Below are 13,476 nucleotides of genomic sequence, written 5' to 3' on the forward strand. Positions count from 1 at the left end.
CTCTCCAAATGTGACATGGCGTCCACTAATGATTTTAGACAATTTTGCATACCAAAAATGTAAAGGCGCTAATTTCCTTCCAAGCCCTGTTGTGCACTGAAACAGTAGTTTTCTGCTACATATTGGGAATCAGCATACTCAGGAGAAATTGCACAACAAATTATATGGTGTAAATTCTGCTGTTAAGCTTGTGAAATTGCAAAATTAGAAAATAAAACAACATTTTTGAGGGAAAAGGTGTGTTTTTTTTTTTTCCAATTGCAACCTTATAAAAATCTGTATAGCATCTAAGCATTCAAAGTTTTCACCAAACATCTAGAGAAATTTCTTGAGGAGTATCATTTCTAAAATGGGGTCACTTATGGGGGTTTCCACTGTTTAGGGACATCAAGGGCTCTCCAAACATGGCATGGTATCCACTAATCATTCCAGACAATTTTGCTTTACAAAAGTCGAATGGTGTTTCTTTCCTTCCAAGCCCTGCTATGCACCTAAACAGCAGTTTTCCACAACATATATCATCCACAACATACACAACAAAATAGTCAGATGGAATTACACATTTCACAAATTGGGCATTATCTTTTGTTACACTTGTAAAATTGATAAATTTAGAGGTAAAACAAAATTTTTGTTGAAAAAAATATATACTCAATATTATTAAATTCTGTGAAGCATCTGGCAGATCAAAATGCTAACCAAAAAACTATATCAATTTCCTCAAGGAGTCTAGTTTCCATAATGTGATAACTTGTGGGTGAACTCTACTTTTTAGGAGTGTCAGGGGCTCTCCAAAAGCAGCATGGTGTCTGCTATCAATTCCAGCCAATTTTACATTCCAAAAGTCAAATGGTGCTTTTTACCTTCCGAATCTTGTTGTGCACCCAAAGTGTAGTTTTCCACCACAAATGGAATATGGGTGTACTCACGAGAAATTGAACAACAAAATATATGGTGCATTTTCTTTTGTTACCTTTGTTAAAATGCTACATATGAGGCTAAATTACCAGGTTTCATTTTTTTTCCTTCCGCATTGTCATATTTGCTGTGAAGCACCAAAAGGGTTAGTAAATAGGGATGATCAAATACCTCAAATATTCGGCTTTGCGAATATTTGCTGAATAAATAGCCGCTATTCAACTATTCGCGAATATTCGATGCGCAATGTAAGTCTATGGGAAACCCGAATAACAATTATTCGGAACTATTCGGGCTTCCCATAGACTTAAGGCCGCTTTACACGCTGTGACATCGCTCAAGCGATCTCATTGGGGTCACGGAATTTGTGACGCACATCCGGTCGCTTTAGCGATGCCATTGCATGTGACACCTTTGAGCGATTTTGCATCGTTGCAAAAACGTGCAAAATCGCTCATCGGTGACATGGGGGTCCATTCTCAAATATCGTTGTTGCAGCAGTAACAAAGTTGTTCCTCGTTCCTGCAGCAGCACACATCGGTACATGTGACACCGCAGGAACGAGGAACCTCTCCTTACCTGCCTCCCACCCGCAATGCGAAAGGAAGAAGGTGGGCGGGATGTTCGTCCCGCTCATCTCCGCCCCTCCGCTTCTATTGGGCGCCGGTTCAGTGACGCAGCTGTGACGTTGCTGTGATGCTGAACAAAGTGCCCCCTTAGAAAGGAGGCGTTTCGCCGGTCACAGCGACGTTGCAGGGCAGGTAAGTAGTGTGATGGGTCTGGGCGATGTTGTGTGCCACAAGCAGCGATATGCCCATGTCGCACAACCGATGGGGGCGGGTACCCATGCTAGCGATATCGGTCACAATATCGCAGCGTGTAAAGCGGCCTTTACATTGTGCATCGAATATTTGCATAGCGGCGACCTATTCGTCGGATATTCGCAAAGCCGAATATTTGAGGTATTCGATCATACCTATTAGTTAACTTCTTGAATGGGGTTTTAAGTAGTTTGAGGGGTGCAGTTTTCAGAATAGTGTCACATTTGGATATTTTTGGTTAAAAAGACCCCTCAAAGTCACTTCAAATGTGATGTGGTCCCTAAAAATGGTTTTGTACATTTTGTTGGAAAAATGAGAAATTGCTGATAAAATTTTAACTCTTCTAACTTTTTATGAAAAGAAAATTATGTTTCAAAAATTGTGCTGACTTAAAGTAGTAAAGTAGGAAAATCCAGGAAAATTCCTGCAATACAGTCCAAAGAATATTTTCTATAAAATATACAAATTTTTATTTTTTAAGTCATGTTAAAAAGTCCATTACAGGGTCAACATCAGCCCAACATCATTGGGCTGGATTGCTGGAATTTTCCTGGATTTTCCTTCCGTGCACGGACCAAAGTTTAATGATCTCCATTGAGCAGGTGAGCTGGACAAAACCCTTTTTCCTTGTCTCGCTGATTTAAAGTAACATGTGGAAAATGTTACTAATTAACTATTTTGTGCAGTTTATCTCTCTGGAATTAAGGGCATAAACATTTACATTTTAAAAATTGTACAATTGTCTACGTTTTTGGCAAATTGTTTATAATTTTATAAATAAACACAAATAATATCGACCATATTTACCACTATCATGAAGTACAATATATCACAAAAAAAAATCATAATCATTAGGATCCATTGAAGCATTCCAGAGTTATTAACTATCACATTGACATTGGGCAGATTTAAAAAATGAGGCTTGGTCCTTAACATGCAAAGTGTCTCAGTCCTTAAGAGGTTAGTCACAGATACTGCAATGGTGTATAGCCGAAAGCAAGACACCTCTGAATATACCCTCTATTTTATGAGAGGCCTCGGGACCAGGTTCATTCAGATGAGATGCATGGAAGGAATGTACTAAGCTACTGGTATTTACTTCAGATGCTGGAACCAACATTCTCTTCTGAGGATCATAAGCCTTCCAGTGTATCAGATACTGAAAAGAGCAGTGAAGAAGCCGAGAACCAACAATTCATGCTCCCTGAAATTCCAAATTACCATCAACAGTGACTGGAGGATGTGGCAAGGGTGACAGTTCGGAAGACGCAACATATAGTTTAAGCAATGACGAATGAAATACATTATGGCTTTTGAGAGCTTGAGGTAACTCAATGTGAAAAGCCACCGGGTTAATGACGGCAATAATTTTGTAGGGACCAATTAATCTAGGACCCAGATTCCAAGAAGGAACTGTTAATCTTACATTTCTGGTAGATAACTACACATAGTCATTCACACACAGGTCTGGACCTGGCAAATGTTTTTTATCAGCCATTTGTTTAAAAGGTAGGAAAAACCTATGGACTAATATGCGGAGTCTTAATGTGCACAAAAATATTACCGGTAAACACAAGGTCAGCCACATCCTGGTATAACCCTGGCCACCAAAAATGACAAAAAATGTGGTCCCAAGTTGCTTTACTAATTGACTTTCATGCAAGAACCGAGTTATGATGTTTAACTAACGATTTAAGATGCAAATTTAAAAATAAAAATAATTTTTCTGTAGGACAGGCAGCAGAGGAGTCCCCCTGACCCTTGGTGGTAGGGATGCCACCCCTAAATTTAGCAGTCGGGGAATCCCCCTTTACCTTGCAGCAGGGGCATCCCCCTGAAACTTTACCAGCTCACGCTCAGGATCAGGTCACACAGTGGAAACAAGCACTCCATTTTGCAAAATAGGAATGATATTTTCAGAACTTTCTTCCCCAGGGAAACTCTGGGGAGGAAACCCCTATCATACAGTGTGGGCTTAATCAAGGTGTATCCAGATACCTGATGACAAAACAAAGTTTCCCAAAATGTGCACTTCATGTATGACAAATACACATCTTTGAAGTTTCGCAGACTGTTTATTAGTTTGTATCAACTGTAATACCTGCCTGACATGTACCTGCGATCCCAACCTAAAGAAACCATAAACTGATAAGGGGAAGGAACGTATTGTTTGGACATGTTAAATGCTTGCAGAGATCGTTATAATGGTATAGCTTTATGAGTTAAACGTTTGAGGTCTTTACTCAATTCCTGCTGATCAGCTTCAATCAGTAATATGAAGGATGCATTAGTCAAAATTGCCACCAGGGTCCAAAGCCAGTAGACCCCTGTACACCCCTCACCGCATTATTTTATCAATGCCTGAAATTATACCATTAATTCAAAGGCCTGCTATGGACTCAGGTTTCAAATGATTTGAGCGATTTACACCAATTGGTGACATCTACGATCCCAAAAAATAAAAGGTGCAATTATATTTCCTCCTCCCGACTGCAGCTTTTCTTCTCCTTTCAGCCATGTTCCATGTACTACAGTCTACTACTTGTAGTATAATCCTGTTAGTAGTTTTACAACAAATTGCCATCTTGTTTTCTAAGCATTAGGGTCAGAAGACCACAATTACACATTTATTGATCTGCTCCTATCAGGCAAAACATTTTTTTCCGGGGCTTATAACCTGTTAGCTATGCTTCTGGCCTTGGCTGAACAAGACTATTACAAAGTCCAGTAGAAACCTTCTTCTCTCTCCTAAATACTGGACAAGTTTAAGTTTATAAATAATTTTTTTAAAGTCTTTGTTCCTCAGAGTGTATATAATGGGGTTAAGCATTGGGGTCAACATGGTATACGTCAAAGATAAGACTTTGCTCAGGGTCAGGGTTTGTTCTTTTGTTGGAAACATATAAACAATTATCAATGTCCCGTAAAGCATGGAAACCACAATGAGATGGGAGCTGCAGGTGGAGAAGGCTTTATGTCTACCGGTGGTGGATGGAATCTTCAGTATGGTGATGGCAATGTACACATAGGACAGCACAATTATTATAAAAGGAAAAAATACATTGAAAACACCAACAATAAGTATCTGTATATGAAATATGGATGTATCAGAGCAGGAGAGCTGCAAAATAGGTTCTAAGTCACAGTAGAAATGGTCAATAATATGTGGTCCACAATAATAGAGATTATACATCGAGATCATATACATCAACATCACTATAATACCAACAAACCAAATAATAGTTACAGATACCGAACAAAACGTGTGATTCATGATGGAGTTATATCGGAGGGGGTTACAGATGGCCAGATATCGGTCATAGGACATTACTGACAGTAGAAGACATTCTGAAGACTCCAACAGAACAAGGAAAGAAAACTGGAGAATGCAACCGATGAGAGTCACCGAGCTTCCCCCATACAGTACAGTAAGAAGAAGCGTGGGGACAATGTCTGTAGTCAGCAAGATGTCACACAACGACAGCTGGGTAATGAAGAAGTACATGGGGGACTGGAGGGATTTACTAAGAAGAAATAGAGCAATGGTCAACAAATTCCCAGAAATAGTTGCCCAGTAAATGAAAAGCAGCAATAAGAAGAACGGGATCTTGAAATGTTGAAGATTTGAAAATCCCAGAAGAATAACTGAGGTGACATTATTTCCAAGTGCGGTCTGAAAAAAAGAAAAACAATGACAAATTGGGAAAATAGTTATCAAAGCTTTAACCTAGAAAACTGTGAGAATATAAAAAATATTGCATATGATTTTTCTGCAAACATTTCTAATTACTATATTATTAAAAATTGTAGTTATTAATTTTAATAATATTTAGTAATAAAATATGCTACATTTATGAAATAATAATAATAATAATAATAATACTAATAATTATTATTATTATTATTAGTTGTAGCATTGTTATTATTAATAAATTAACATAGTAGTATGTAGTACATTATTATTATTATTATTATTATTATTATTATTATTATTATTATTAGTTGTAGCATTGTTATTATTAATAAATTAACATTAGTCATCATCAGAGCTGCTAAATCCATGAAGTCTTTTACTGTATTGTGGCTTCGGTCTTTACATTATCTTTTTAGGTTACATACATATTTTAGGTCAGATTCTTCAACAAAGAGATAGTACATCAAAACATGGATAGTAAAATATCAATGTAAGTGAAAGTAAGCAACACATTCATCTTACTAAGCAAAGAAAACAAAGAAATAAAATTAACTTTTATCCATTAGTAGTAAAAAAGATTACACTCACATGAGCTACTTCTAAGTTACCCATGTGTATGTCCATTTGATATATTTATTTAGTCTTAGATTAATATAATTATTTGTTAAGAAATACATAAATAAAACAATAAACATATTCAGAAACAATATAACAGTAGAAAGGTTAAGTTAGTACAACAGTCATTTAACAATGTATCCAGCAATTGTCCTGCTACATTTATAGAGCATCTAATACTTGCTCATTCCAAAGGGAGAAACACAATTGTCCTCTGAGATTCTATGTAACGCTTTTCTATTGAGACCTTATTTATCTGGGGTCTAGTCTTAACATTATCATTATATTTTATAATTGTTATGCATAAAACATAAAAAAGTCAAACTGGACATAATTTTACACAAAACACTCAAAAAGTGTCGGACAAAATTGTTGGCACACTCAACTTAATATTTGGTTACAAACCCTTTGGAATAAATAACTGCAGTCAATCACTTCCTATAGCCCTCAATAAGGTTCATACACTTCTCATCTCTAATTTTGGACTACTCTTCTTTTTGCAAATTTTTTATGTGTGTGTGTCTGCAGTGGGGTCCTCCTGGATCTCCTGCTTAGCATTTCATTTTATTCAGATGTGAACAGATAGTTCACACTGACATGAATGCACCCTTGGGTTGTAAACATCTTGACTATATTTGCACCGTGGACAAAAGAATATCAAGATCTTTGGACATGGACTTGAAACCTTGAAATCGTTTATTTTCAACAATTTCAGTTTTCAAGTCCTCAAACAGTTTTCTTCTCTTTCTGTTCTCCTTTCTTGATGTGGCATTGGTATGGCATTGTTGGGGTGATAGGTAGTGCATTTTAGTCTCTAAACATGGTATATATCAAAATAGTTGAATTCTGGTCTCATTTCTAGTGTTACAGGGGACTGGAGGATTAGGATAAGGATGTGTATTCCCAAACACGAGTCGGGGTCCACCGTGCTCCCAGATAGAAAAGGAGCTGCTGGCAACCCGAAGGTTAGACAGAGAATACAGAGCAGGGTGGCTCTGAGGAAACCCAGGAAACCTGGGTAGGGACACGTTAGACCGAGTGGTGACCAGGTAGCGTTGACCAGAAGACTAACGCGAAAGCGCCCTGTCGGCCACATGTGTAGGACACATCAGGCCGAGCGGTCCTCCGATTAGCATTTCTGGTGACCTCTCGACTGGTCACATGTGTGAAGGACACGTCAGGCCAGAAGGTGACACCAGTAGCATTGACCGGCAAGCCAATATGAGGGGAACAGGGTGCACACACCCAGCCCAGGAACTCCTTGTTAACACCACAGGTGTCCTGGGGTACGCTGTCTGTGTGCATAGGGGGCACAACCAGACAGGTGGTGCAGCAGCCGCAACCCAGTTAACTCCACTGGGCAGCACAGCAAGACTGGAACCGCAGGAGGGAAGCACGGCGCCTGACTCTGATGTGCCGAGCCACGATTCCTGGCGTGACAGGCACAGTTCGCCTAACCCAACCTACCACTTTCAGAACTAGTGGTTATGGCCGCAAAGAGACTCAGTGCATGAAGGTGTGCACAAAGCAATGACACAAGAAGACTGCACACCTCCATGTTGTCTCCAGCCTCTTTTATAACCTGGGTCCACCCCAAACCCAGGGTGGACCACAATGGCTGAAGAATATTTCTCGAAAGCACAGTTTTTATTACCAAAAATTAAAATAATCTAATCAAGCCATAGATCATAGTATCATAAATAGCTATATCAGTCAGTGAGCACACAGCAAAAGTCGTGCAAAGGCAAATACACTCTGATAGGGTTATCGATCTAGTGTGAGGGATAGCCCGGTTTAGAATTGTTGATTTTTTAAGATATTATTAAAATATTAGTTAATAGAGCTAGGATACAATTCCCTGGTCTCACTCCTTCCTAGCCGCGGAGGTTAATACGTCATAATGTTTTGGGCGCCCCTGCTCAACGTCGGCTATCCCTTAAAACCCTATACTTAGCAGTGTGTCAAATAACGACCCATACCCCAAAGGTGCAGGTTGGGCTGAAGTCAGAGTTGTTCAATCACACATTGTGCATGGTCAGTATAAGGGTTATTAATAAACGTATCGTTGTTGGTCATACAGTATATATACGGTTCCCAATTGGGACAACCTATACACAGACTCCCATTTAGGGATATACAAAAAAGGTCTGAATTACTTATTTAATAATCCTAGTTAGTCCACATGACCAACAGATTTATTGCGGGCCCGTAAGCAAAAAAAGTCCCAATAAGGGTAAACTTATCTTGCTGGAGAGTGAACTCCCAGAAGAATCCCGACGCGTTTCCCCCACTTTATCTGGGGTTCATCAGGGGATGTTACCACAATGTTAAAATTCACTAACTTCAGGCCACCTAGATATAAGACACAATGCAATGCAATGCTCTGCCGGGTAATGGAAGTAACGTAGGGAGAAACAGTTTCTTCTAATATGAAGGAACTGTCCCTTTGGGATACCTCTGCGAAGCGCAGTGTAAATGGTAACTTTCCCATCTGAGGAAGTTGTTTGTGACAGTGGATTTATGAAATATTGTTTTCCCGAGTGAGCCATCCTGATTTTTATTAATGGAAATATCCAAAAGTTAAGCCTCTCTTCCGACTTCATATGTAAACCTGAGGCCCAGTGTGTTGTTATTAATATGCGTTACAAGGTTCTCAAAGGATTTCACATCCCCTGTCCAGAGGACGAGGAGGTATCATAGTATCATAGTATCATAGTTTTTAAGGTTGAAGGGAGACTCTAAGTCCATCTAGTTCAACCCGTAGCCTAACATGTTGATCCAGAGGAAGGCAAAAAAAACCCAATGTGGCAAACAAGTTCCAATGGGGAAAAAATTTCCTTCCTGACTCCACATCCGGCAATCAGACTAGTTCCCTGGATCAATACCCTGTCATAAAATCTAATATACATAACTGGTAATATTAAATTTTTCAAGAAAGGCGTCCAGGCTCTGCTTAAATGTTAGTAGTGAATCACTCATTACAACATCATGCGGCAGAGAGTTCCATAGTCTCACTGCTCGTACAGTAAAGAATCCTCGTCTGTGATTATGATTAAACCTTCTTTCCTCAAGACGTAGCGGATGCCCCCGTGTTCCAGTCGCAGGCCTAGGTGTAAAAAGATCTTTGGAAAGGTCTCTGTACTGTCCCCTCATATATTTATACATTGTGATTAGATCCCCCCTAAGCCTTCGTTTTTCCAAACTAAATAACCCCAAGTTTAATAACCTGTCTTGGTATTGCAGCCCACCCATTCCTCTAATAATCTTGGTGGCTCTTCTCTGCACCCTCTCCAGTTCAGCTATGTCCTTCTTATATATCGGTGACCAGAATTGTACACAGTATTCTACGTGCGGTCGCACTAGTGACTTGTACAGAGGTAGAACTATATTTTTTTCATGAACACTTATACCTCTTTTAATACATCCCATTATTTTATTAGCCCTGGCAGCAGCTGCCTGACACTGTCCACTAAAGTGAAGTTTACCATCCACCCATACACCCAAGTCTTTTTCTGTGTCTGTTTTACCCAGTGTTCTACAATTAAGTACATAATCATAAATGTTATTTCCTCTACCCAAGTGCATGACCTTACATTTATCTACATTAAACTTCAATTGCCACTTCTCAGCCCAATCCTCCAATTTACATAAATCTCCCTGTAATATACAATTATCCTCCTCTGTATTGATTACCCTGCAGAGTTTAGTATCATCTGCAAATATTTAGTATCATCTGCAAATATAGAGGTCATCTATATAACACCCCCAAAATGCAATTTGGGAGCTCCACATGACATCTTCGTCCCCAAAGACCATCTTGTCCTCCCACCAACCCTGGAACATATTAGCATATGTGGGGGCGCAGGGACTTAGGATGGGCGATGCACTTGTACTACGCATCGCTTGTAGCGCTACTGATTTAGCGTATGCGCCCCACATAGTGCCTGACTTCCAGTTAGGGGAGGTGGCGGTAATATTCCTGCCTTTTAAAAATGACCTGCTACACTGGACTCGCGCAGATCTTTTTAAGCCCCGTACTGACAGGGTGGGTTGCTGAAGTCCTCTCTGCACAGCACAAGAGGATATTCTTATCATCTTCTCAATATCTGCACGGATCTTGTGACAGGACACTAGAAACTGTTAGGTATGTGGCTGGGAGAATATATATATTTTTTGGATTTGTATACATATATTACTGGACAGCTGATAGGATGGTAACCTGATCACAACTAGCTTTGCACTGCACTCTGTCTTATATCTAGGTGGCCTGAAGTTACTGAATTTTAACGTGTGGTAACTAGAGATGAGCCACCATTTAGAGGCTCGAGTTCAGGTCAGTTCGTTGAACGGAGGCCGTGTTCGAGTTCGGTTCAGCGAGCCGTTCGACGAACCTCTCGAATCCCATTGAAACCAATGGGAGGCAATCACAAACACATAAAAACACATAGAAAACACCCTCAAAGGTGTCCAAGAGGTGACAAACAACTCCCAAGACAACACAAACACATGGGAAAGTGACAAGGACAAATACTCCTGCTGGATGAGGAAAAAGAGGACGAGGCACAGATATAGGCATGGCATGCCCTTCTAAAATCATGTAAAACACAGCAAGTGGACTCCAAGCAGAGTCTCCCTTTTTTCCAAAAATTGGGCCCCCCAGACACCACTTCAGTGGCAGCACTTGGGCCCCAGTTGCAAACTGGACAGGTTGATTTTCATCTTGCACATTCAAAAATACGCCAGCCTTAACTGTCCCCAGGATGACACAGGGGTAGTAAAGTCCTTGCGGGTCCATGACTTGTTCATCTTGATACACGTTAGTCTGATCACATTGTCACTGGACAGACGCGTGCGCTTATCTGTCAGCACACACCCAGCAGCACTGAAGACACGTTCAGAGACAACACTGGCTGCGGGACACGACAAGATCTCCAAGGCATAAGTGGCGAGCTCAGGCCATTTTTCAAGATTTGAAGCCCAAAATGAGCAAGGCTCTAGTTGCAAAGTCATGGCATTGATGTTCATTTGGAGATACTCCTGTATCATCCTCTCCAGCCGTTGACTATGTGTCAGACTTGTCAGACAACGATTCCATAAAGTTGCTGTTACCAGCACCACATACAGTGTAGCTGGTACGGTTTGACTGATAATGACGAGACAGTCCCATGCTTGGCAAGTGACAACTGGGGGATTCACTCCGTGCACCACTGGCGTTTGGTGGAAAACCCAAGCTAAGATTGAGTAACAGCTTCTGCTGATACTCCTGCATACGTGTGTCCCTTTCTATGGCTGGAATTATTTCACCAAATTTGGACTTGTACCGGGATCTAATAGTGTGGCAACCCAGTAGTCATCATCACTTCTAATTTTGACAATCCGAGGGTTATGTTGGAGGTAGTGCAGCAAGAAGGCGCTCATGTGTCTTGCGCAGCCATGCGGAGCAAGTTCTTGCTGTGTTTGTAGCATAGAGGAGATAACCGTTCTTTCTTCCTCTGACATCTCAACCCAACCTCGTTCAACCAAAATTGGACCAATATCTCCCTCATCTGCTGAGTCTTCCATGTCCAGCGAGAGTTCGTCCTCCATTTCTTCATGGTCTTCTGCACCTTCCTCAACATTTTGGCTGCTAGCATGTACCCTTGTTAATAACTCTCCCCCATCATCCCATGCCTGCCGCCTTGGTGATGATGAACGTCTGGACCTTGTAGATGTTGGTATCCCTTGCGCATATGAATCCTCCTGTACTTCTTCCCCTTCCTCTTGTCCCACCCCCTGACTCCGAATATTGTTTAGCGTGTGCTCCAGCATGTAAATTACTGGAATTGTCATGCTAATCATGGCATTGTCAGCGCTAAACATATTCATCGCCATGTCGAAACTATGCAAAAGGGTGCATAGGTCTTTGATCTGAGACCACTCCAGCAGCGTTTTCTGCCCCACCTCAGCATCTCGTTGGCCCAGGCTATACGTCATAACGTATTGCGCCAGAGCTCGGCGGTGCTGCCACAGTCGCTGCAACATGTGGAGAGTCGAATTCCAGCGTGTTGGCACATCGCATTTCAGACAATGAACCGGCAGGCCGAAAGACTTCTGGAGCGATGCAAGTCGTTCAGCTGTGGTGGTTGAACGGCGGAAGTGAGCAGAGAGTGACCGTGCCGTGTGCAGAAGCCCATCTAGGCCGGGATAGTGGATTAAAAATTGCTGGACAACAAGGTTCAACACGTGAGCCATACAAGGCACGTGTGTCACCTTATCCCGGCGAAGGGCCGCACCCAGGTTTGCAGCATTGTCACACACGGCCTTCCTTGGCTTTGGCTGTAGGTTGAGTGGAGACAACCATTTACGAAACTCGTTCACAAGAGCTGACCACAACTCCACCGCTGTGTGACTCTTATTTCCTAGCCATTTCAAGCTAAAGAACGCCTGATGCCATTGAGATCTGCTTCAAGCATTGTTAGGAGGTGTGCGGGATTCCTTGTGCGCAGTTACAACGTGGGTGACCTGACCAGGGAGGCTTGTGGTGAAGGTGGAGGACCCAGACAAGGTTGCGGAGGCAGAAGCAGTAGAGGAACTTCTACATAAAGAGGATTGACACACAAGTCGTGGGGACGGCAAGACTTGTTCAGCAGACCCTTCTCCATCTCTCACCATAGTTACCCAGTGCCCATTCAGTGACATGTAATGCCCCTGTCCATGCTTACTGGTCCAAGTATCGGTGGTGAAATGCACCCGGTCACACACAGGGTTTCTCAAGGAAGCGGGGATGTTGTGTGCGACATGCTGGTGTAGCGCAGGCACATCTTTCTTAGAGAAGTAGTGGCGACTGGGCATCTGGTACTGGGGCACATGCGACGGACACAAGGTCTTGAAAATCCTCTGTGCCCACCAGTCGGAAAGGCAGCATTTCGGTAGCCAAGAGCTTACAGAAGGATAAAGTCAACCTCTTAGCTTTGTCATGGCTCGGAGGAAATGGCCTTGTTTTTGTCCACATCTGAGGGACAGAGATCTGGCTGCTGTGTGGAGACGCTGATGAGTAGGGTGTCCCAGGAAAAATGCAGGTCTGTTAGGAAAGTGCAGGTGGAGACATGATGTTGCCTTTATCCAAAGTTGGTGCTCTTGATGTCTGAGAGAGCTGTACACCAGCACTTGTTTCCCCTTCCAAACCAACTGATGACCTACCAAGAAAACTGGCTGTTGCAGTTAAAGTTGTGAAAGGTATGCGTGGAAAACCAGTAGTAACAGCTGTCCCCACAGTCATAGAAGATGAAGAGCGTGTGGAGGAACTTCAAGGGGCAGACGGTGTTTGGCCCACTCTGCTAGGCTGCATTGCAGCATGGTGAGCTTCCCACTGGGACTTATGCTTGTTATTCATGTGATGATTCATGGAAGAAGTTGTCAAATTGGTGAGGTTTTGGCCTCTACTAACAG

The 13,476-nt window shown here is 41.8% G+C and overlaps 1 protein-coding gene across 1 annotated transcript; it reads right to left on the minus strand.

Moving 5' to 3' along the window:
• Positions 1–4,419: 4,419 nt before the first annotated feature.
• LOC142302896 (olfactory receptor 10A7-like) lies at positions 4,420–6,854 on the minus strand. Its single transcript, XM_075344002.1, has 2 exons — positions 6,690–6,854; positions 4,420–5,412 (listed from the first exon to the last, which is right to left on the minus strand). The coding sequence occupies exons 1-2, from the start codon at positions 6,852–6,854 to the stop codon at positions 4,420–4,422; spliced, it is 1,158 nt and encodes a 385-aa protein (XP_075200117.1).
• Between the last annotated feature and the right edge of the window lie 6,622 nt (positions 6,855–13,476).

The sequence above is a fragment of the Anomaloglossus baeobatrachus genome, chromosome 4 (assembly GCF_048569485.1).
Source record: "Anomaloglossus baeobatrachus isolate aAnoBae1 chromosome 4, aAnoBae1.hap1, whole genome shotgun sequence".
Taxonomy (NCBI): domain Eukaryota; kingdom Metazoa; phylum Chordata; class Amphibia; order Anura; family Aromobatidae; genus Anomaloglossus; species Anomaloglossus baeobatrachus.

Coding starts and splice junctions, on each gene's coding strand:
- LOC142302896 (XM_075344002.1), bottom strand. CDS start 6,854: ATGCACTACCTATCACCCCAACAATGCCATACCAATGCCACATCAAGA. Junction 5,413..6,689: donor TTGATATTCTTTTGTCCACG/GTGCAAATATAG, acceptor TCTTTTTTTCAG/ACCGCACTTGGAAATAATGT.